The sequence below is a fragment of the Ammodytes marinus genome (assembly GCF_949987685.1).
Source record: "Ammodytes marinus genome assembly, chromosome: 2".
NCBI lineage: Eukaryota > Metazoa > Chordata > Actinopteri > Uranoscopiformes > Ammodytidae > Ammodytes > Ammodytes marinus.
In genome coordinates, this window is record NC_137231.1 from 23,450,650 (window position 1) to 23,476,235 (window position 25,586).

General features: G+C 43.3%; 1 protein-coding gene across 3 annotated transcripts; it reads right to left on the reverse strand.

The window, feature by feature from the left end:
- Positions 1-1,711: 1,711 nt before the first annotated feature.
- ark2cb (arkadia (RNF111) C-terminal like ring finger ubiquitin ligase 2Cb) lies at positions 1,712-14,616 on the reverse strand. Of its 3 annotated transcripts, none has more exons than XM_080044223.1 (8): positions 14,427-14,616; positions 10,453-10,777; positions 9,769-9,897; positions 9,263-9,392; positions 8,808-8,894; positions 8,240-8,335; positions 7,434-7,537; positions 1,712-5,476 (listed from the first exon to the last, which is right to left on the reverse strand). In XM_080044223.1, exons 1-8 carry the CDS (start codon positions 14,485-14,487, stop codon positions 5,359-5,361), a joined length of 1,050 nt encoding a protein of 349 aa, XP_079900349.1. In that variant the 5' UTR covers positions 14,488-14,616; the 3' UTR covers positions 1,712-5,358. The 3 variants fall into 3 exon arrangements, with proteins under 3 accessions (XP_079900349.1, XP_079900348.1, XP_079900347.1); XM_080044222.1 differs by having other exon boundaries at positions 8,240-8,323; positions 8,790-8,894; XM_080044221.1 differs by having other exon boundaries at positions 8,790-8,894.
- Between the last annotated feature and the right edge of the window lie 10,970 nt (positions 14,617-25,586).

Genomic DNA, 25,586 nt, shown 5'->3' on the forward strand with positions numbered 1-25,586 from the left:
AATTGATAGGTTTTATATAGCGCTTTATTGCCTAGGCACTCAAAGACGCTTTACAGGGTTCCTGGTTCAATTCGTTCACACACAGTCATACCAGTGGTGGTAAACTACGAGAGTAGCCACAGCTGCCCTGGGGCAGACTGACGGAAGCGTGGCTGCCATTCAGCGCCAACGGCCCCTCCGACCACCACCTCAAACATACAGCAATCATACACATTCACACAAGGCAAGGTGGGTGAAATGTCTTGCCCAAGGACACAACAACCATGACACAGGTGGCCGGGCGGGGATTGAACCGCCAACCCTTGGATCGTTGGCCAACCCGCTTAAACACCTGAGCCACAGTCGCCCAAACAGCCGAGATTCAGACCCTCCCCGGGAGATTTTTTTAACCTTTTTAAAGTGAAATGCATGAATCTGGTGCACATTGAGAGGAAAATTAAGAGGCTAAATCTGAGAAATGTTGTGTGAACAAATAATTTGGAGACACTGGGTCAGGTGAATTAGAAGCTATTGAAGAAGGACACATGGATTTTCCATAAAGATATTACTATAAAATAAAATATTATGGAGGGTCCTCTGGGTTGGGCTTGGAGCTCTTTTTCTTTTACGGGACATATTTCTCTGTAATATAGTGAATGCATTTAAATGCAGTGAGAGGAACGAAGCAGAAGGACTCTGTTGACCAGCTACTGTATCTTTTTTCCACAGACGAGGCTGAAATAGGCTATAGACTATACACAGTGCATGGGCAAATGAGGGCAGCCCCATTTCCAATAGTTTTTAAATTAACTCAATACACACTGTGCATGGATGTGAACGTGACATGATCAGATAATTTCGGATTACCTCCCAGATGAACTGATTACATTTTTAGGCTATTAATTATCTAGACCAAAACATTTTATTCCTTTTTTTGTATGATAACTTACATTTGCATAATATGATGTTAATATCAAACACACAAACTAGGGTCGGGGGCCCTGAGCGACCGCTTAGTTCGCTTATGCCTCGGGCCGGCTGTGGTTATGGGTTAGGTTAAGTCTTGCCACCACAGGTCATGTTACACTCTGCTTGTCACTTGACACCTGCATGTGGAAAAGAAAGCCAAGAAATAGTCCAACAAAAACCTTATGGCAGCATGAGGTTTTCAGTGGAATAGCCGCTCAAAGCTGCAAAATATTTTCTAATTAATTCTGGGTGGTAGTGAAACAGCTCTAGCAAGACCACAACACCCTCTAAAAAAAATGTCTGTCTCTTTTTGAAGTTAAATTGACAGTAGTTTGTCATAGTTGCATTAGATGATGCAAATATTGTGTAATTTCTTATGTTGATTTCTTAAACAGTAATATTAGCTGCAGAAACAGTATAAAATGTACATACATTACATACTATATAAAGACAAGTGATATTGAAACCTCTTTCAAATCACATCACATCAAACAGGAATTTTTTAACCATTTTTAAAACATGCCAAAGACCATGACTGGATGTTAAATGCTTAATTGTACCATGCAGGGAAATAATCTGAATTTGTTTCTCAACTCATTTATTCAGGTTTTTCCTTTAGTCATCAGCCAGTATTTGCTAATAATCTGAAATTGGCCAATACATGACATTGTTGTCAAACTGTTGACAATTCTTTTAATCAGTCATTTTAAATGAAATTATAACAAGATGCCAAATAATACCACACATTTGATCAGTTGTCAGCGTTTTAGGCAGTTTATTTGAAAAACACATACAAAAAGATCATATACAAGACAATAAATAAAAAAGAGACAGAACAGTTTGGGTTAAGCTATGCAACTTTTTGCATCATCATTAGTAATAAATACAGTACAAAATCCACCCAGAGTGAATCTAAAGATTTTCCACAATATTCACTGATCAGGTTATTCTTCATTATGATTTAGCTATTGCTTTCATATTATTGATACATACTTCTACTTTTCTATAAAATACTCAAGATCATAAAACATTGCGCGGTTACAGCAAAACAGCAGTGTGTTGTACAAAGATGGCCACTTCCCTTTTTCACTGGCAGGTTAATAATCAACATTTTTTTCAGCAGCAAAGAAACATCTGAAATATTCAAGAAGGTACAGCATCATATTAAACACATCTACAGAGCTACTCCCACATACACATAGGAAAACCTGAGAAGGACATGCATTAAAAAGCTTGTGCTTGTAAGTTCTACTGTTCATTCCGGTTCATCAGCTTGAGTTAATACTATGGCTACTGTCCAGTTCGCTCTGGAGTAATGGGGTACACTGTGGAGGACATGGGGTAAGGCCAGTGAGAGCACATACTGAAATAATAATAGTAAGACCAGCCAGCGTCATTCCAATCCGATACAGGTTATAATAATTTGCAGGATTAGTAGAGTATTAATAAGAAATGCACACCGAAAAACGTAGTTAGCTTATTATACCCAGATGTGAAAACACGCTATCTATATTGTATAACCACAGTACACCAGAAATTTGCTCAATAAGACCAATGGCTCAAGTTAGCATGTTAGATACTTCCCAAAATCCCACACAAAGCAATTTGCCAGCAATACATAAGAACAAATAATACAGCTCATTATGTGGGGTCCTAAATAATAAGCACTAAATTGAGATCCAGATATGTTGAAATATATTGAATTTGTCCAAAATTAAACAATATATATATATATAAATCAAAAATGAAATCAAATATTACTGATTATGGGGAAGAAAGCAGTAATGTATAACAAAAGCAAGTTAATTGTGGAGCCATAGTAAGACAAAAGGGGTGGTGCCCCGTCAACTGCTTTGGATCAAAGCTGCGATGATATTGAAAACACCAAATGAACGTGAAAGTAAAATGAAGTAGTGATATGAATGGAATGTAATCCAGATTAACAGCACCATGCTGGCTAGAAAGCGTGTTGGGAAACACCTCCCCCTAAGTCAAATTTCAACAAGTTTCTTTTTTTTCTCCTCTGAAAAACAAAACACAGACGGCATGCAAAAGCATCCCCACCGACCAATGCATAATGAGGTATTCATTTTTTTTTATATTTTGTGTTATTTTAAATAAATATATTGATTAAATTGCAAAGTTATGAGATAGACATTAAATATTTCACCACAATAGCTAGCTAGCTACAGTTAGTAATAAATAATGATTGTTAAATACTTAAGGCATCTTTAAATCACAGCATTCTATGTGAACTAGCAAACCTCCATTTTCATCCATCTGTAGTTTTTTGGATGGAGGTTTCATACAAAAAGGAAGAAGAAAAAAAACGCAACACAAACAGTCAAGTTACCCTCGAATAATACACAAGGAAGCATGAAATACTTGGAACTGATGAGAAACACAAAATCTAGGACAAGAACCCACACCACCAACCAAACCAAAAAAATCAGGCAACTCCATATTATAGTGCATTTACAAAACACAAGCTACATTATAACAACAATAAATATGTTTTTGCAGCATTGCAGCTTTTTCTTCACTATGGTTAAAATGGACAAGGACTCGGCATATTAGTACCATGTCCAAATTGGCATGTGAGCGAAAAAAATTAAATAATTACGAGTAAGAAGGAAAAGAAATAAAAATGGCAGAAAAAAAAGACAATTGAAAAAATTATAAGAAGAAAAATTGTTTGGTATTTTTCAAATGGATGGCTTTTTCTCCCTTTCACCCTCCTTCAAGTGAATTACGCCGACATGGTTCATGCATGATACAGAGCAAACGGCTTCTATCACTGAAAGTATCACAGTTGTTCTAGCAATACCATACACTTCTACCATGAGGGGCGGGGCGTGGGGGACAATCATACATATTCTAGCACTTATCACAGGCAAACTAGTTTGTATTTCCCCTGTAACACCATACAGTCATTTTTTTTTTGTAAAAAAAACAGAGGGAGGAACTTAGATTGAAATGTAAAGGAGCTGATACACAACAGAGGCGATTCACTGTATATAGAAATCACATGTGCTTGTTCGATAGGCAATAAGGTTCTGGTAAATAGGTGATACAAATGTCAAGAGTGTATTCACTCTGATGGCAAAGACTCAGGCACTGCAACCTCAAGCCCATGCCAGCCTCTCGCGTCATGATCATGCCATGAGTGAGGCAACACAAAGGAGTTGCAGTTAGACACGGATCTGCTAGCAGCTGTTTGAATCCTGACCTCGAAGCATCAGGAGAGAAATGCTACATTGGTCCGAGATCGGTGTCTAAGGGCAACTTTGGTCTACCCGGGATGAGATAGGGGAAGAGGTGTGGGGGGAGAGGGGGGTATTGGGTGCATTCCTGTCCTCCTCTATGAATGAGTGGGATCGTCAGAGTCATAGTATACGGTTCACATGCACAGACACAGTCCCTGTTTTCTACTGCTCCACAATATTAACGACACAGCCCAAGCCTGCCATACAGCATGCACATCTGAGGCCTCTGCTCTAGATTATAGAGGCCCGACTACGACACTACACAGATTCACAGGAAGCCATGCCTGCAGTTAGCGTGTTCAGCATCAATTCTGATGGCATCTACTAACTGTAAATCCAAAAACCATGTGAGACAAGAAAGAGGGATTTTTGGCCTTTTTTAACACAACTAGCACTTTTCCTCATTGTCTATGATTTTAACCAACTGATTATTCTCTCTTAGAGCTGTGGTCACCCTCTCCATACGGTTATATTTTCACACACATACAGTATTTCTCAAAAGCTTTTGCTTGCTACACAACACTGTTACTCTTTAAATACTTTGCAAGTACTATACTCCAACACACCACAAGCGTTCAGCTACTAGAGTTCACACCAAACAACCTCATGCTAATCATTTGATAATATTCTGTACAGATGTGCTGAGGGCTTGGGCAGAGTGCAGCTTAAAGGATTTTTCACAGGCCTGGGGGGGGGGGAGATTATAGATATAGTGGCAAGGAAATGGCCTTAATACGCCACACTGAGCTGGGGAGGGTTACTGATCAGTGTCCTCTCTCGGTGGCAGTATGGAGAAACGTACACAGGGTACACAATCTGACAGAGTCGTGTGAGGCCTCAGCACATCTGTCCATACATGCCCGCTCCTACCTTTTACATCCAAGTCAATTCAACCAACCTTCGAGTCCAGCCACCTATCAATGCATCAACCCCATCATAACCCCCCATCCTCTTCGTTGTGTTGTGGGCGCGTGTGCTTTGTTCATCCCTCCGTCATAGCTGTCTCCGGAGACAGGCTCGTTGAGTGATGCAGAGAACGGGAAGATGGTTGGTTTGGCAGAGCTCCGCCCTCTCCCCCCCAAGAGGGAGGCAATGGAGAATTAATAAGACCAGATCCAAAGCTGCAGAGGTCGAAAAGGAGCTATCAACTGTCGGGGGTCAGTTGGGTCTCAATGTCCACTCTGCAGATGGGGCATTTCCTACTGGTGGCGAGCCACTGGTCCACACATGCCTGGTGGAAGAGGTGCATGCAGGGTAATCTCCTAAGGACACAAAAAAAGGGCGTCAAAAATAAATGTGTGACTTTTTTATATGAGTGTTACTCATTGTGTAACCAGGCACATGTTCACAAGCCTGATTTCACACCCACAGTCTGCCAAAAATGGGAAGGTAGAAATGCCTTTGAACAACTGTTAACACTGTATATCAATATGTGTGCTATACCAGTCATTAAAGACCTGCCAATGGCAAGAACAGTAAAGAAGAAGAGTGGTTTCACCGATTGGGTCACAACCTGAAGTTGTCCAGTGCCAAAGCAGCTGTCACTAACACGGCTGTGACGCACAGCCGTGGCTATTTATAGCCCCCATAGCATAAATCATGGCATGTATCTGCAAACCTTCATCATAGGGAATCATTTCAATCATCATTATTAATCGTCAGAGTGGTGATTAATTGTTCATTTACAAAGCTCATATTAAACACAGCCATTACATACTGCTTTAGAATTCATGTTTTATTATAAATGAGCAATGGAGTGATGTTTTACAGAACACTGTGTTTTACAATTAGTGAAATTGACAAAAAAAAACGTAAAAGATGTTTGAATATGAGGTTTCTACTCTCACTTTATATTTCATCTATTCTTTTTCATTTCATACATCTTCATTACATACATCTCTCTAGAAAAGCTGTGTGCCCGCCTGGTCCGCAGTATATTACTTGTTGTGATCACATTTCTCTTCCCAACTCCCTTTTATATGCAGGGAAACTGCAACTGCTGCTTAACATCTACATCTGTGCTTTATAATACAGTTAAAAGACACATTTCAGAGTGTATTTTGAGCTGTCTACTTTTACTCAATCATCTCGGATGCCTTTTAATTCCGAGAGTGAACAGAACTAGAGGTATACATGCTCTACTCACAGTTGTCTTCTCAGACCATAATACCTGACACGTGAATGATGAATGCTTCGATGAAAAGATCATTTTTAAGTACTCACCGTAACATGTTGCATAATTATATAAATCAAAAGGCATAACCGAACTATCACGGGATCTTCTTTTAGATACAAGCAGATACATCCCTGACTTTTTCACCTACTTTTGTTCTCTCATCTTTTACTTTTAATAAAATGACATAGTTAGACCGATCACAACATTGGACATCATAAGATTTTGTGAAACGCTTATGTTGTTTTTGTCTTCCAGCAGTGTTTTCAAGATGAAGTGCTAGAAGTAATCCTGTGACAGAATTTTCAAACCTGACACTTTGAACTTATGTGGCGGATATAGTATGTAGGGTTATAAACTGCTTTAGACCATGACTGTTTATCCATACTCGTAGTTCTAAATAGGAAAAGCAGCTAGCTTTCCACAAACAACCTTAAGAGTACATTCTGGTCACAACACTAAGTGCCTAAGTGCACTGCATTGTAGAGGCTGGATGTAAAACCAAATATAATGTACAAATGTGACATTCCATGTATGTCTCTAGAGATTTAATGTAAATCTGAAACCTCACTAGACAAGCATAAAGGAAGATCTATTAAGCCCCAACAAACTCATTAAAATGTTTCTCTTTTTATGACAAGAAGACTAATGCGTTTAGGTCATAGATTCCCACGTTAATGACTTGTTCTCATAATGAGCGGTGTTAATTACTGAGTTGGTCTTATTAAGATTTAAATACCGTGATAATATAACTACCATATCCAATGAATGTGGGTTTTATTACACTGTTAAACTGGACTGATGTGAGGCGCCCATATTTGTTTGGTTTTGGTCAGATATATCAGAGCTTTCAGAAAACCAGAGTCTTCCAGTCTGTATTTGAATGTTGTCATGAACGCTGTGTTGGAAACTTGTTACTGAAATAACTCTAATCCCTAGGGACCATCAATGTCTGTACAACATTTCATTGCAATCCATTCAACAGTTGTTGAGAATAACCAAAATATTCCCCTTTGAAAAGACAAAGTATGAGCGGATCCTGGTACCTGACATCCTCTGCATCCTCCAGCATTGACAGACAGATGGTGCACTTCTCGTCCGTGTCCAGCTCCTCCTCCTCCAGACACATCTTCAGGTCCAGGGGTATTCTCTGCACAGACAGGCAAACAGACTTCATTATTACAGCTTGTCACACAGCTGTGTGTTAAGTGCTGTTGGGTTTATTCTACGGGTGTCTCTGAATCAGCCCAGACAACAAGGAAAGACTCACCTAATCTTGCTTCCTTTTTTTTAAATAGACATCAGATGGAAAAGACTCAATTATTTCTTCTAGCTCACAATGTACCGAATGATACTCTCCTGAGTATTTGGGTCACATTCAATGCAGACAAATCTTTAAATTTATTCCGCTCACATACAGTATCTGCAGACAGCTGGATGACTCATTCCTCGCTTTGAATAGTGCACACTGCAGACCTATCTCGCTGATCTGCTAACTGCGAAAATTAGTTTGACCTTTGAACTGCCCTGAGTCCTGACCCTTTTTTCATTCTATTCGCTCTTTAATCTTTTTAACCCGACTGTGCCCTTTTTCCTTTCACGTCATTAAAATCGAGTTCAACTTATTTCTTGCCCAATTTCTTGGTCTGTAATGGGCCACATCAAATAGATCAATCGCAATTTGTCTGCCAGTCTTTGATTTTATTATCTCTTAAATGCAATTTAAATATTTTCTTGTGTCTAATCCTGATGCATTTTTATGCCCTTGTGAGGCACTTTGAATTGCCCTGTGTCTGAATTGTGCAATATAAATAAACATGTAATTTATTTTTTATAAACACAACAATTTTACCTTTTTGTACTTATGGGGGAAAGTGAATCTCTCTATGGTGGTTTGGACCGCTCCACGGTTTACACTGCCCAGCCTGTCCTCAAGCTGCAGAAGCTCCTACCAGGGAGACAACATATTGACATATCATTTGATTCTTTCAAGGTTACAGATTAAAGTCTGACAAAAGCAATTTATCTACACGTCTGCCAAGATAAACTAAATAAACACATTTCCATAATACAATATTCAAATGCAACAGATATACATGAGCGGAATATTTAAAATATAAAAAATAAGTTGTGCTTGACATAGGAACGAGCCTTTCAGAAAACAATTTGCATCTTGTTAAAATTAAAACAAATGTCATGAGATTAAAGCAGTTGGGCCGTTTGAGGCATCAGGAACCCAAAGTAATTGGAAATAAGAAAATCAGTAACACACTCAGCCTGTCCACAGCATTGGTCACAGAAGAAAGAACGGCAGATTAGCGTAGTTTTGCGTGTCTGTTGAGGAGGGAGAGAGAGAGAGAGAGAGAGAGAAAGAGAGAGACAGAGACAGAGAAGGCACCGACCTCGTAGCTCTCTCTTACAGCAGATGCGTGGCGGGAGGGGTTGAGACTCTGCAGGGCCAGCAGGTGCAGCTGAGGATACGGGTAGTTTCTGATCTCATGGACAACCTGGGAGGTGACACATAAAGAGAAGCTAGAGTCAGGGCTGCAGACGATATCAGGAAAAAAAACTCAACAAAAAACTCATCCCCGGGGGCGCCCTTAGCTCAGTTGGTAGGGCGTACCCCCCATGGGCCTCGGCCAGCAGCAGACCCGGGTTCGATTCCAGCCTGCGGTCGTTCTCTGCATGTCACTCCCCTCTCTGCCCCATTTCAACTCTGTCTCTACACTGTCAATAAAAGCATAAAAAATGCCAAAAAATAAAAATAAAAAATAAAATCCTCCCCAGTTGCTATGTATCGAGACTAATCTCAGAAACCCTCCGGGAATTCATCGAGACTAACATGATTGATTGTACTGAGGCAGACAACGCTCACCACTTGAGTTGAGGCATTGTTTCTAGGGAAGTGGTGCATTCTGGGAGAGGTCAAGTAGTGCTGATAGTGCTGGGGCAACGGATGGATGTGATACTGGTGGGGGGGTAGCCCAGCATCTACACTCAGATCCCTGGAGAGAAAAACGCAAAAACAAGTCAGTCAATGGCACACAGGATATTTTCTCATACGGTTTCTGACACATTGGGTTTCTGATGTATTCATTTCACATTTGAAGAGATTTGTGCAGTGTCTATTGTACATTTTAGTTTCTAACAGGAGTTTTATATGGACTCTTTTCAAACTCTGTGTTATACCCATTCAATCTGATTTGGAATAAACCCGTTCAGTGGAATGAAAATAATTTTGTATCATTTAAGATGTTGGTATGAAGCCTCAACTTACACCATGACGATGTACTGTTATGACAAATAAAAACATACTGTAGCTCAGATTGTTTGCCTCTGTGGCAGTGCATACTGTTTCATTATTACAGGTATATTGCTCACCAGTCTGTGCCCTCAGCCAGATAGCGGGGCTGCTGCACCACAGGCTGAGGGGGGACATGAAGAGGGGGGGCAAACTCATAGCCCGGCCGCAGTCTGTGAGGCTGGTGAGGAACTCTCTCTGGGGTGCGTCTACAAAAGACAAATAATCAAGCACTTGAAAACCTCCAAAGGGGAAAAAAAGTTTTGGAACAGGGACTGTCTTAAAGCTGGGGTGGAGGATTTGGGGAGAAAATGGCAGTTGGGATAGAGATTCGATTCCAAATACCTCAACCGCTCAACTTGTTCTCTTTGGTCCCTCCCCTATGGTCCCTCCCTGACACGCTCTACACCAACAAAGTCGTGCCAAAGTGAATAGACAGTCCCAACAGCCAATAAGAACAGAGTCGAGCCTTGCTCTGATTGGTCAAAGTGTACAGCTCATATTAACTTTGACCAATCAGAAATCATATACCCCAGCTTTAAGGCAAAACCACTTTAGGCTCTCTTCTATAACTTGTCTTCTTTTATACGAATATAAATAAAAGGTCCAGAATTTTTTTTTTCACAACTAAAAACGGCATGTGTATGTTTCTCCAATACAACCATCTTTAATGGCCTTTAATGGAGGTGACAGAATCACTACCCATTTTATCTCTCCATATTTCTTGTCCTTTTTAAACTTCCCTATAAAAGCTGTGTGGATACCTGGAGGGTGGCAGGATGTGTCGGTGCTGAGCCTCGAGGATCTGCTGCTGGAGGAGGTATTGCTGGTGTAATGCCTGAGGTAGGAAAGGAGGGGCGGGGAGGTCCTGGAACTGGGGGGCGGGCAGGGTGTTGAGGGGCGGGTGGAGCGGAGGGCCATGCTGGTGGCCGGGAGGGGCCAGGTGGGGGTTAATGCCTGACTGAGGCTGCCCGTGGTGGGGCATGGGGAAGTCCATGGGCAGCTGGGCCTGAGGACCTAACTGGAAGTGGCGACAAGAGGTAGCATGGCTGTGCTGCTGCTGCTGTTGCTGCCGGTTGAAATGGGAACCTGTGGAGAATAAGGAGAAGTTGTCAGGCATCTAAGGGGGGAGATTAGCTGGAATTAATTAAGGGTGAAATGTGGTGTCAGTATATATATATATATATGTGTGTGTGTGTGTGTGTGTGTGTGTGTGTATGTGGTTGTGTGTGAGATATAGCATGTAAATGAAGCCCTACCTCTTACCTAGGGTGAAAAATACTTCTGGGGGGGTGGGGAAATGATGGTTACCACAAGTACCATGAACATGACAACCACTTTTGGTCCCGCACAGCACACAAAACGCGAGCTTTCATTTCTTTAGATTTAATTTCCGACCTCTGGATCGACTCCCATGGTCTTCTGATTCACAGACAAGCGCACTGGATCAGTATATGGTCTTCCACGCAACTCAGTTCTTATAAATTGTTCAGCTGACAGTGGGTCAGTGCACAGAGTAAAACCTTAAGTCCCTTGCTGTCTGTAAGATATACATTACACTGTTAAGGTGCCAAGTATCTAGCTATAGAACCGTAAAGAACAATCCCTTCCTTTAAAAATGGAACCACAGAAGTGTGCTTCACAGAAAACCTTCTATCTTGGTGTCTTACACATACAATAGAACTCAACCGTTCTTCTTCCATGTGCACATTCAGGAGTTCAGAGGAAATAGTTTGAATGCCTTTTTTTCCATTTTTTTTTTTTTACTCTCTCCAACCACAGCTATTTGGCATCTGCGGTGAACAGACTGCTGTGGAGCCTAGACAGGGAGGAAAAAATACAAGCTAACTTGTGCTGTGGTACAATATGGTTTTAATGGAGTGCTTACGCTTTAGAAAACCCTTTTGATTATGGAAACACTGACAAATTGCAACATCAAATTTGGTTTTTATTCTGGTTAAAGGATGCAATATTCTGCTCCGTTACAGCCATCTGGCAGAAGGTGAAGCTGTGAATTTTAAAGTAATCTTGGAACTTGAGCAGTTCTTATAGAAGGCGTAAAGAACAAGGTTCAAGTTTAATCTGCTTTGAGTGTAAAAGACATGAACAAATCTGATGTAAACAGTGGAGCTTTTTTTTTAAGATGAGGAAATCGGCAAAGTCTACATTGCATTTACTAGGAGTACGCTTGAGAAACGCAGTATGGTTTTCAACACAACCCGGAAAGATTAGCAGTATGACTTTCATGCAGTATTTTCAGCTTGTCAAGTTGTTGGTGTAGCCGGGCAGACAAGAGATGGCATTGCCGCCATGGGTCAAAGGCCCAAGGCTCAAGTCTAGACTGTAAGTAGCACACTGCGTTTTCAAGCGTCTCAGTGAAAACGATCACCATGAATGACAGCAGATAGACTCATTCAGGCCCTGTGATGGAGGAAGCGTGGAAATTGTCTATCTTTGTCACAGTGGGAGAGGAGGAGGTGGGTGGGTGGGGGGTGGAGGTAGGGACAAGGGAGAGGGAGGACAATAAATGGAAATCAGCAAGAAGCACACTGAAGGTTAGGAAAAACACTATATTCTTTATTGAAAATTATTAGTATATGTGAAATTTGAGTTTTATTTCTTATTTTTTTGTACTAATAGTATAAATCCATGCAACAAAAATAAACAACATAGACTGAAGGCAAGGCCCACCATGCTCCATATAGGGTTAAAAAGAACAAAAGCGGCATCCAATGAGCAGACGTGTTGGCTACAGCACATGATTCAAGTACAGCAGGGTACATCTTTACTACAGAAAGATTACATTGGATTTCCACTAGTCAATGTAGAAAAAACAAAAAACAAAAATTATGAATCATATATGTGACCATGCATTGAAAGTACTATTACCAGAACAAAAGGTAAAGAGAGACCACAACCAAACAATAAAGACGTTATTACTAATAGAGGATCTCTTTAGCAGTGCAGGAAAATAGGCATCCCTGTGAAATGGATAGCATTTTGGCCTTATGTTAGTGGGGAAAATTGGGAAGTGATGAACCACCAGTGAGCATGTTTTGCCTACTTTAATGTTTAGACTTGAATTCGCCCATAAGGGGCACACAGCCCTGACAATTCAGTGTGATTCGAAGCTTGAAATTTGCAAAGGGAACAAAAGGATTACACATAAATGGAGACAGTTATGGCAGGTTGTTGTGTGCAGGTGCAGTGTACCTTCAGTCATTTCAAGTGATCAAATGAGAGCATTTGCTGAAATGCTGAGTTTAACAATAGCAGAAGCATGCGTTTGGTTTCAATTTGCATGCATTTGAATTTTTCAATTATAGGTCACTTTAATCATGTACATTGCACCTTGTGTGGAGAGAAGAAAGATGAGCCAAATTCTGGTGTTCAACAATGCAGTGCAGTATTTAAGAGCATGCAAAATGTATCCACTTAACAGGAATTTACAGCATGTTGTCTATCAAGACTGGATGGGAGGTACACAATGACATTCAACTGATATCTAAAAAGGAGCTAAAATGTTTACTTGGTGCTACTACAGCAACTTGACAGAAAAAAAGACAAAAAAAAGGTGCTCTGTTCTACGTGTTAGCTAATGTTTTAGTTTGCTTAACATGGAAGAAAAAAAAGTCTATGACTGAATACATCTTGGGAAGGGGGTGCTTTTTTAATACCAATGTCGTCTTCTGATGGAAAGAGGAAATGAAGAAGGGATTCACAATACAGCTAAATGCAGAGAACAGGCAGAGGCCACGCCACACCACACAGCAGCAGATGATCATTAGCTACACAATGGGGGGGACGACAAAGATCTGATAAATGCAGAATGTAGAGCCAGCCTCCATACTATGAAACAGGGAAATAAGAACAGAAATAAAAGCACAATGAAATCACTGACGCCACTGTTATGAAATTAATGTTACACTGTAGCTTTAGCATTGTTTTTGACTGTGACCGCAAAACTCGGGTCTTTTTTTTCGGCAGCCTCAAACAAACAGATGCTGAATTGCTTATTAATAAACTATATTGGAAAAGGCAACTGACATTAGGTGGCTACCCGGTCAATTGGCCGTGATTCGATAAATACATTGACCAATTGACACGGATAATAATTACTTAAATCACGTCGAGCGTTAGCAGAAGGTGATCTTCAAATGACATCATCCAGACACAGATAAGCTGACTGGCTGGAAAGGCTACGTCTGTTGTGCGGTATTTTTTATTTTTTTAACCGTACACAAACGACAGAGCCGTGTGTTTAACAAAATGTACAGTTATTTTGTTGAAATTATAAAAATCTCTCGAATTAAATGCATCTGATGTTTTTTGTTTGACGTGATTGTCGATGTAGGAAATATGTTTTGACGTGTGGTATTTTTGACCGCACGCCCCGTGCATGTGAAATCCTTTGTGAGAAATGTTTCCGTCCCAAGATTTAGCCTGAGCCAACGAGCCAGTTAGCTTATCTTTAGCGTCGGTATTTTGTTTGTATTTCTACGTAATTACATTACGAAAACCACATTACTCGGTGATTTATATTAATCTACAATGGACACAAATTAATTAAGCATCATGTCAAGGTCGGTTTCGCGAATAATTTGAGCGTTCATTTTAGGCTACCTAGCGCGAGCTATGTCAATGGCTAAGCTCGGGCTAGCTAGCCACAACAGCTGCAGTGAATATTAAGATAAACAGGGCACAAGTTTTTGGACCGATATGAGTAATAAAACCGTACCTCTGTTTCTTACTGAGCCGAATACAGGAAGAACCAGATATCCGACATGCACTAAGACCATCCTGGGATCCTTATCTTATGATTCCGATGGGTTATTCTGAGAGAAAGAGTAGTAGCAGCCCATGCGGATCTACATTCAGGCGGTTGGCTGTTGTTGAGCTGGATGAGCACCACAGGCGAACCAAACCGAGCGGCTGTCTCACTCTGAATAACGCAGACATGTCATGCGATGTCCTTAGCAAGAGAGGGCGATGTTGCGGCGCTGCGCACCAAAGACTCTATGGAGGACCCCACCTGCCATAATAAAAAATAAATAAATAATTGACTCAATAAATTAATTCATATCGCATAAAATTCTACGGAAACCTTTAACGGACAAGGAATCATACATTGTATTTCCTGTTTTCCCATAATGAGTACGTTTGAGATAATTTGTTCATTATTGAGGTAGCACAAAAAACAATTTATGTTAGGTAGGGTGAATTCGGGTAATGTGGGACAATTTTCGCAATTTTGACTTCAGCGACCTATTGCGATATCTATCTAACACAGTGGTTCTCAAAGTGCGGCCCGCGGGACATATCTGGCGGCCCGCGTTGAATTATGAATTATAAAATGTTTAATTGAAATGCACGGAGGGGATGCGTCCCCCGTAACAGTAAAAACAGTACAGGGGTCGAAACACTTAAATATCCCTCTTAATTGTTTATATTCATTCCCCAATTATTAATAACACACCCCTACAGTGGACCGTATCTTAAACTTGCGAAGTTCGGCTGCCTTGTTGCAGACGGCTGGTCAGCCTCCTGCAGTGCAGCAGGCAGTGTAGTGGTCCCAATGTAAATTGTTAGATAGTGAGCTTGTTAAACCCAATACGATGCACTTTCTCACCTTCAAGGTGAATTAAATTAGGTATTTTAAGGAATTTAGTGTCTAACTCTTTTGCCTAAAGTTTAGCTAACAAGCTAACGTTAGCTAGCTGCTAATAGTCATGGAACTATCTGCCTAGTTGACTGCTGATAGCCCACCCTGTTTATTTCCAATGTATAGTGTCATAATAGTTAACACTGCTGCTGCATCATGAGTAGTGAGTCCTACAAAAAAACACTCCAAAAGGTGATACGTTTTCAATGTGCAGAAAGTTTTGAACAATAAAGTAGAATAAATATTTGAATGCCTCAGTGCCTTACTGATTTATATTCCATTAGATGTGTGTCAATGGGAGCTAGTTGTCTTTTCCTTAACATGTCCACCATAAATAAATACAGAAGACACAAATTACTGCATAAAAATTTACCAAAATGCATAAAATGAAGTGTTCGAACCTCACATTTTTCAGGGGGATAACCCCCAGACCCCCGCTTTTAATGTGTGTCCCCCAATGTTGAAATTAAACCTTGCACATGTATTATTTAAAATGTGTTAATTACACATTACTGGATGCAGACAAATACATGTAAACTGTAAAGACGCTGGCCATTGAAATTATTTCAGTTTTTTCAAATGTTTTCCTTTGGCGGCCCTCGGTCCAATGTTGGGTTCCTAAATTGGCCCTCAGCTATCAAAAGTTTGAGAACCCCTGATCTAACACATAATAACAACATATTATAGGCTACATTTCTGAAATCTGTAAGATGTTTTCTACAACACCAGAAGAAGAAAAAATGTAGATATGATACCAAGAAGAGATATACCACAACTATTAGAGTTCTTTGTGACAAATTAAATATTCGGCCTAAATATGATAATCTGGGACAGGTGACGTTGTAATCTGGGACAGTTGTATTAGCCTTTAAAAAAAAGACTAAATCACTGTATTTTCTTCAGTTTAGCCTCAATCTCAACAAGTCCTATACAAGCATTTTGGAAAAATTGCACAAAGAAAGCTAAATAAGTCAAACACATTGTACACTTGATGAACTGATCTACCATGTGCAATCATTCAAAACATTGTCTTTCAGTCGTAGTCTCTTTTCCTGACATTGTAGGGCCATTCTAGTCTGTAGGCCTAATGCATTGAATTTTGCACATTATAGGTCATATATTTTTATATATTTTATGAGATATGCTATTGTATTGTACTTTGCATTAGTAGTTAAGCACTGTAAATGCATATTTTTCCAATTTGGATCATTTAAATGACTGTCCCAGATTACCCAAACCATGCTGTCCCAGATTATCAATCATATTTGATAATCTGGGACAGCAACATGGTTGAAAAATAAAAATCTAAAACAAATATTTAACATATTATTGCATATTTTGTTTCTTTAACAGATCACAAACATAATTGACTAAAAAAACAAGAACATGCATTATCTTTGAAAGATTTATATGAATCCTTAACATTAAATTGATCAGAATCCTATGTCTCTGACCAATTCTCGAAATTGTCACGGGAGCTTCTGTTTAATAAGTGCTCTTCCTCTTCCTGTGACATCCCCCCATGAAGTCATATAATTTCAGTTGTGTGACATTCATGCTAATCCTGTAGTGATTTTTTTTTTTCTTAAACTTTGTTAGAAAAGGAAATAAACACATTTGAGTTTAGGTGTCCCAGATTACCCAATGTCTCAGATTACCCGAATTCACCCTACGTAGTAAAAGGTTAGGTAGCACACAAAAAAAGTATGTCATAGGTAGCACAAAAAAACGTATGTCATAGGTAGCACAAAAAAAACGTATGTCATAGGTAGCACAAAAAAAAACGTATGTCATAGGTAGCACAAAAAAACGTATGTAATAGGTAGCACAAAAAAAACGTATGTGAGGTGCGAACACACTACACGCGTTACACGCGTACAGACGCATATAAAATTGGCAATTTTTCCATAGGGAACGCGCGTACATGGCGCGTAGATGCGTTACTCGCGCTAAAGCAAAACTTTAGCCGCATATGAGCCGCGTATACGCACCTAACGCGTCTACGCAGCTACTTTTTACGCTCCTACGCGTGACTATTAGCCGCATTGGCCAATCAGCATAGGGCTTGACCCGACGTCACATACATTGGCACGGTCGGAGAACAGTGTGTACACAGAGGCTGAGAGACACCGAGGAGGAAAATGTATATTGCAGGCGGCTGGTGCTGTATGACAGCAGCTCGCATAGAAGACGTGGGGAGAGTAAACCAGGAGAATGGACTTCCTGGTTAATTCAGTGAATATGTGCGGCTGTGCTTTAGCCGATAAACCAAGTTAGCGCCGTATAGCATTAACTCACCCGGTTGTGTGCGGGCGGCTAGAACCCAAACATGACGGCTATATGTCCGGGGGACTTTCACGACAAGTACAGCGAAGCACCGGTGTTGATCTACGCCAGCCACGGTCCCCTGTCACAGCCAGGTAGGGTAATGTTGGCTACTTGCCTTTATGTTGTGCCGACGTGCACCGATGCTGCTGTAACTGTGTTTGTTATGTAGTTGCCGTGAATATGCAATGCTGTTTTAATGCTAGGCTATTTGTGCTGTTCAGTTTGTCTTTTGGCACAGTTGTTGGCCGTGTTGTTGTTGTTTTTGTGCGGACATGCACGCTGTTGTGTCGGGTCGGGTCTGATCGCAGCCATGGTTGATTAGAGAGATACAATATCAGGAGGGAGACTAAGCATGTTACGCGCGTATAACCATTTTTGACACAAAATGATCAAGCAACATTTTAGCTGCGTTACGCGCGTAAAGCATATGCGGGTAACGCGTGTAGTGTGTTCGCACCTTTAGGTAGCAAAAAAAACTTATATGTAAGTTAGCACAACAAACTACTTATGTGTTAGGTAGCACAAAAAAACAAATATTTATGTGTTTGGTAGCACAAAAAAAATACTTTTGTGTTTGGTAGCACAAAAAAAACTTAAGTGGTAGGTAACACAAAAAAAACTTAAGTAGTAGGTAACACAAAAAAAACTATGTAGTAGGTAAGACCGTGCCTAAGACGACCGTGCATTACACCATGTGAAGACATGTATTTTATGTTTTTATTTTAAGACTTTCAAGTAAACATTTTAAAACAAAGGAACATTGTATCATCTTTTCGCTAGCATTGCAAACACTGTGAGTTGACTCCAACAAGTGGTAGGCCTACAGTGTTACGGTTGGGTCTGGAGGACACAGGCGCAGAGACAGTGTAAGTAAAAGAAGATTTATTTCAGGAGAAAACCAGCAGGGTGTTAGGACCGTGATCCGGGGAGGGAAACTGGCTGGCATGGGGGTCCAGGGAGAGAGCAACGGGGCAAGTCCAGGGGGCTGAGTGGAAGCAGGCTAGAGCGGGCAGGCAGGAGGGGTCCGAGGAGTAGTGCTGGAGAGCTAGGGCTGGAGTCAGGCCGGGAGAACTGTGGCAGAGAAACAAGGGTTAACCAGGAAAACGTGCAACAGAGCATGGCTGAAAACAGGTGAGCGAGAGAGTGAACTGACTGTGTGAGAACAGAAGCTACAATCTGGCAGTGTCTGGAAGGTAGGCCCGGGTATAAGTAGAGCAGTTGATGAGGATTGAAGGCAGCTGTGAATGTTGTTGATTGACTCCAGCACACCTGGCTCCACCCCTGCAATTAGCTCAGCACACAGAAAACAGGTGAAAAGGGAAAACACATATAAGGCCAAGGAGCCCAAACGGGATCATGACAGGACCCCCCCCTCAATGAGAGCCTCCAGGCGAGCCACCGGGCTTCCCTGGGTTGTCCCGGTGGAACTCCTTAATAAGGGAGGGATCGAGGATGAGCTGGCGAGATATCCAGCTCCTCTCCTCAGGACCATAACCCTCCCAGTCCACCAAGTACTGAAAGCCCCGACCACGGCGGCGAATATCCAGGATCCGCCGGACTGTGTAGGCGGGGTGATCATCAATCATGCGGGGAGGTGGAGGGGGTGTAGCTGGAGGGCACACAGGGCTGGTGGAGACAGGCTTAAGCTGGGAAACGTGGAATGTGGGGTGAATCTTCATAGATAATGGCAGTTTTAATTTGACAGCGGATGGGTTGATAACAGTTTCGATTTCAAAAGGACCAATGTAACGTGGGGACAGCTTCTTAGACTCAGTGTTGAGTGGGATGTTTTTAGAAGAGAGCCAAACCTTCTGACCTGGTGTGAACTGTGGTGCTGGAACCCGGTGTCTGTCTGCCATGCGCCGATTGCGCTCGGTGGAACGGAGCAGGGCCGCGCGAGCGTCCCTCCAGACCTTACGACAGCGTCGAAGGTGGGCCCGGACAGATGGCACCGCGATGTCGCCCTCCTGTGCTGGGAACAGAGGGGGTTGATATCCAAGGGAACATTCGAATGGGGACATACCAGTAGCTGCACTTGTCAGGGAGTTGTGGGCGTATTCAACCCATGGCAGGTGAGTGCTCCAGGAAGACTGGTTCCGAGTAGTGACACAGCGCAGCGCAGCTTCGAGGTCCTGATTGGCCCGCTCCGTCTGCCCGTTAGTCTGAGGGTGGTAGCCTGAGGAGAGACTGACAGAGGATCCTAACTCACGACAGAAAGCTCTCCATACCTGGGACACGAATTGTGGACCCCGATCGGAGACCACGTCAGCTGGGATCCCGTGGAGGCGGACCACATGCTGAACCAGGAGATCAGCAGTTTCAGACGCTGTAGGAAGCTTGGGCAGAGGCACAAAATGGACAGCCTTGGAAAATCTATCAACAATGGTGAGTATGGTAGAATTACCGTCGGACAGCGGGAGACCAGTGACGAAGTCGAGACCAATGTGACTCCAGGGACGCCCAGGCACCGGGAGGGGACGGAGCAACCCTGAGGAGGGTTGATGCGAGGACTTACTGCGTGCGCAGACAGTGCAGGCGAGCACGAAGGCACGGGTGTCAGCCTCGATGGTGGGCCACCAGAAGTGTCGCTTAGCCAGGGACAGGCTGCGGTTAACACCCGGGTGGCAGGAGAAACGTGAATTATGCACCCACTGGAGGACCTTGGAGCGGACAGCACTTGGCACGAACAGCCGACCCTGCGGCCCGGTTCCCGGATCCGGTTCCTCCCTCAGCGCCTCTCGGATCCGTGCTTCAATCTGCCATCTGACTGCCCCCACCACACAGCCAGGGGAGATGATGGTATCGGGACTGGAGAGACCGTGGTCAACGGCAAACTGTCGGGACAGGGCATCCGGCTTCCCATTCTTGGACCCTGGTCGAAAGGTGAGCTGGAAGTTAAATCGACCAAAGAATAATGCCCAGCGGGCTTGGCGGGAGTTAAGGCGCTTGGCGGACTGGATATAGGACAGGTTCTTGTGATCAGTCCAAACAATAAAAGGGATCTCCACCCCCTCCAACCAGTGCCTCCACTCCTCAAGCGCTAGCTTAACCGCTAGCAGTTCCCTATTGCCGACGTCGTAGTTGTGCTCTGCGGGAGCCAGGCGCCTGGAGAAGAAGGCACAGGGATGAAGCTTCTGGTCCTCCGGGGAGCGTTGAGAGAGGACCGCCCCTACCCCGGAGTCCGAAGCGTCGACCTCGACCACGAACTGTAGAGCCGGGTTGGGATGAATGAGAATGGGAGCTGAAGTGAACCGCCTCTTCAGTTCCACGAACGCCGCCTCAGCCTCAGGGTTCCAAGAGAAGGGGATAGCTGGGGAGGTAAGTCCAGTGAGGGGAGCCGCTACTCGACTATAATCCCTGACAAACCGTCGGTAGAAGTTGGCAAAGCCCAAAAAGCGCTGGAGCTGCTTTCGGGTCACGGGTTGAGGCCACTGTGCCACCGCCTGTACCTTCTCGGGGTCGGCCCTCACCTGCCCTCGCTCTATGATGTACCCCAGGAAGTCCACGGAGTCCACATGGAACTTGCACTTCTCTGCCTTGACATACAGCTTGTTTTCCAGGAGTCGCTGTAACACCTGCTTCACGTGTTGGACATGTTCCTCCTGTGAGCGAGAGAAAATCAGTATGTCGTCCAAGTACACAAACACAGTGCGACTTAAGAGGTCACGAAGCACATCATTAACCAAGGCTTGGAAGACAGCGGGGGCATTAGTGAGTCCAAAAGGCATTACCAAATATTCAAAATGTCCGAGGGGGGTCTTAAATGCAGTCTTCCATTCGTCTCCCTTCCGAATGCGGACAAGGTGATAAGCATTACGGAGATCAAGCTTGCTGAAAACTGTGGCACCGTGGAGGGATTCAAAAGCAGAGTTAATTAAAGGCAGAGGATACTTGTTCTTGATAGTGATATTGTTAAGACCCCTATAGTCTATGCAGGGACGCAGGGAACGATCCTTCTTGGCCACAAAGAAAAACCCAGCCCCGACAGGAGATGACGAAGGTCGGATAATACCTGAAGCAAGGGACTCCTTGATGTATGTCTCCATTGTCTCTCGTTCAGGCCGGGACAGGTTATACAGACGACTGGATGGTAAAGGAGCACCTGGAAGAAGATCAATAGCACAGTCATAGGGCCGGTGAGGGGGCATAGAGAGGGCACGTTGCTTACTAAAAACTTCTCCCATACTGTGATATGCGGCAGGAACTTCAGACAGGTCAGGGGGCTCAAGCTTTAAAGGCACAGTGGCTCCCTCTGCTGGGGAAAGGGCGGACCGCAGGCAAGACGAGAGGCAATAATCACTCCAACTTAGTACACGACTAGTCGCCCAGTTGATGTGGGGATTGTGTAACCTTAACCAAGGCTGACCCAAAACTAAGGGAGTGTGAGGGGAAGAGATAATGTGAAACTGTATTACCTCATGGTGGTTGCCTGACAGGACAAGGCGAAGAGGCTCTGTGCGATGGGTAACCCGTGCCAGCAGCTTCCCATTAAGTCCCTGGGCATTGAGGGGAGTAGCGAGCGGTCGAGTGGCAATACCTGCTCTAGCAACGAAGTCAGCATCCAGAAAGCTCTCGTCAGCTCCAGAGTCCACCAGAGCGAACAGTGAATGGGTTTGTTGGTTCCAGGAGAGCGTAGCCTGCAGTTGCATGCGAGTTTGGGGGAAAGGTTCCGAAGTGATCTTGCTCACCAGTATTCCCACCGTTACTGGGGAGCACTCCCTTTTGGCCGCTGGGGACAGGAGCTCAGGAAGTGACCGGGTTGAGCGCAGTAGATGCAGAGCCCTTCATTTATCCTCCGAGAGCGCTCAGCATTGGAAAGTTTGGCTCGGCCCAGCTGCATGGGCTCCTCTGCCGAGGAGGAGGGAAGGACAAAGGAATCAGGGGACTGACTGGAGCAACGACCTGGGGAGTGTCTTACAGGGACTGAGGGAGAACGGGAGGAGCACGGGTCATGGGACCGCCCGGCTCTTTCCCTACGACGCTCTCTAAGGCGATTATCAAGTCTGATAGCTAGGGCCACTAACTCGTCCAAGCTAGCTGATTCGTCCCGAACTGCTAACTCATCCTTAACTGGATCGGCTAGTCCGTTGAGAAATGCCCCCTGCAGAGCCTCATCATTCCACCCCGTCTCTGCCGCTAGCGCTCTGAAGTCTACTGAATACTCAGCTACGCTGTGGGTACCTTGTCGAAGTGTGAGGAGTCGCTTGGTGGCATCCCTGCCGCGCACCGGGTGATCGAACACCTTCTTCATCTCAGCCAAAAATAAAGCAAAAGAAAAACAAACAGCTGACTGACCCTCCCATACTGCTGATGCCCAGGTTAATGCTTTACCCGTGAGTAAACTGATTATATAGGAGATCTTGGCTCTGTCTGTGACATAGGTAGATGGCTGTTGCTCAAACGCTAAGGTGCACTGAATCAGAAAAGGCCTACATGCCCCAAAGTCACCTGACTAGCGCTGCGGCGCCGGGACACGGGGTTCACGGGCTTGGGGAAGCGGCGGAGCCGAGGCAGGACCTTGTTGAAGACGACCGGGGTCGGCAGGAGATGGGGGAGTGAGGTGTGCCGAGACAACGTTGAGTTGCTGCCCCATAGCAGTAACACAGGTGGAGAGCCCACTTAACGTGGAGAGAACATCTCGGAGAGCCTGCTCGTGTTTCCCTACGAGCGCTCCCTGCGCTGCCAATGCCTGGTGGAGGGAGTCCGTCTCTGCTGTGTCCATGTTTAGGGCCAGATTGTACTGTTACGGTTGGGTCTGGAGGACACAGGCGCAGAGACAGTGTAAGTAAAAGAAGATTTATTTCAGGAGAAAACCAGCAGGGTGTTAGGACCGTGATCCGGGGAGGGAAACTGGCTGGCATGGGGGTCCAGGGAGAGAGCAACGGGGCAAGTCCAGGGGGCTGAGTGGAAGCAGGCTAGAGCGGGCAGGCAGGAGGGGTCCGAGGAGTAGTGCTGGAGAGCTAGGGCTGGAGCTGGTGGCTGGAGTCAGGCCGGGAGAACTGTGGCAGAGAAACAAGGGTTAACCAGGAAAACGTGCAACAGAGCATGGCTGAAAACAGGTGAGCGAGAGAGTGAACTGACTGTGTGAGAACAGAAGCTACAATCTGGCAGTGTCTGGAAGGTAGGCCCGGGTATAAGTAGAGCAGTTGATGAGGATTGAAGGCAGCTGTGAATGTTGTTGATTGACTCCAGCACACCTGGCTCCACCCCTGCAATTAGCTCAGCACACAGAAAACAGGTGAAAAGGGAAAACACATATAAGGCCAAGGAGCCCAAACGGGATCATGACATACAGAGGATGAAGAATGAGACAGAGTGCCGCCAGTGGCGTCACTAGGCTGTTTTATTTGGGGCTAAAGCCCAGGATATTATATAATTAGCCCCGAATATAATTTTTTTTTGTAAAAAATAAATGTTTATTTAAATTGTTTTCTATTTTGCTGCATGCGGAGCCTGTGCCATATCCGCACGTCGCATATGCTCCCAACGGTTAGGACACTCGCTTACTGCTAGGAATTTCTATTGAAAGTTCCACAGCTCAGGATTTTAAGCCATGAATTGATGAACTTGCATCAAAGAAAATATGTAAATTTTCTGTGGGCTGTAAATTGGCCAATCTATGTGGCTAAATATCATGCTAATATTGATGATTGATTGTGTCAAGTGTCTAAGGATGAATGCTAACATTATCTGGTTTCCAACTTTTGCCTAAAGGTACAATTTAGCTAGCTCACGTTAAGGTAGCTGTCATTTCATTACCAATGTAAAGTGTCATAAAAAAAACAGGTGATATGTTTTGAATGTGCAGAAAGTTTTTAACAATCAAGGATGCCTGAGAGCCTTACTGCATTATATTCTATTATAGGCTAGTTGTTTCTCCGGGAACCTGAATATTGTCTTTTCCTTCACAGAAAAAAAATTATTTCCACTATAAATTGATGCAGAAAAGGCACATATTGGTGGATAAAAATCCACCAGGATACAGGAAATGTGAAAAGTGTTTGACGCTCAGAAATGTCTGGGGGAGCACCCTCATACCCGGCCTTCACCTATAATTTGTCCCCCAAAATGTTGAAATGAACCCAAGCCTGTACGCAGGTTATACAGTATATTCATAGATATGTTGTTTTTTACTTTTTGGATTAAAAAGAAGGCATGTAAACTACATGTCTGGCCCTTAGTGTGGTTATCATATCGTAGAGTGGACCTTTGTAAAAATGAGTTTGACCCCCTGATATAGGTAGCGTAATGTAAGGTCTGTCTCACTTGAATTAATTTTACTTTGAAATAACTTGAATGGATCTTTAGATGTCTGGGGATAAGCAGCACAGCAGTCACATAGATATTTAAAGCTATAATAAACTATATATTTTTATTTATTTAGGTAGGCTAAAGCATTATGAAAAAACACCGGCCTTTTCCCTACACCTTTACAGAAACCTACCTAGAAACGCCCCTGAGTGGCACTACATAGACCTACAACATAGCCTATACCCGTCTACAGCCTAATAAAGTAGGCAGCTATCTATCTATCTATCTATCTATCTATCTATCTATCTATCTATCTATCTATCTATCTATCTATCTATCTATCTATCTATCTATCTATCTATCTATCTATCTATCTGTCTGTCTGTCTGTCTGTCTATCTGTCTGTCTGTCTGTCTGTCTGTCTGTCTGTCTGTCTGTCTGTCTGTCTGTCTGTCTGTCTGTCTGTCTGTCTGTCTATCTATCTATCTATCTATCTATCTATCTATCTATCTATCTATCTATCTATCTATCTATCTATCTATCTATCTATCTATCTATCTATCTATCTATTCTTTAAAATTGGACGGCTTTTTTAAATATATTTTGTTAACCCCTATTATTTACAATATATGGTTAACCCTTAGCATTTAGCCTACA

What these genes read in the sequence shown, in the direction of transcription:
- ark2cb (XM_080044221.1), bottom strand. Translation starts at nt 14,487, where the DNA reads ATGGTCTTAGTGCATGTCGGATATCTGGTTCTTCCTGTATTCGGCTCA. An exon ending in TCCCCCATAAGTACAAAAAG is followed by an intron (nt 7,538 to 8,239) that starts GTAAAATTGTTG and finishes CTGTCTGTGCAG; the next exon opens with AGAATACCCCTGGACCTGAA. An exon ending in GAGGATGCAGAGGATGTCAG is followed by an intron (nt 5,477 to 7,433) that starts GTACCAGGATCC and finishes TTGTGTCCTTAG; the next exon opens with GAGATTACCCTGCATGCACC.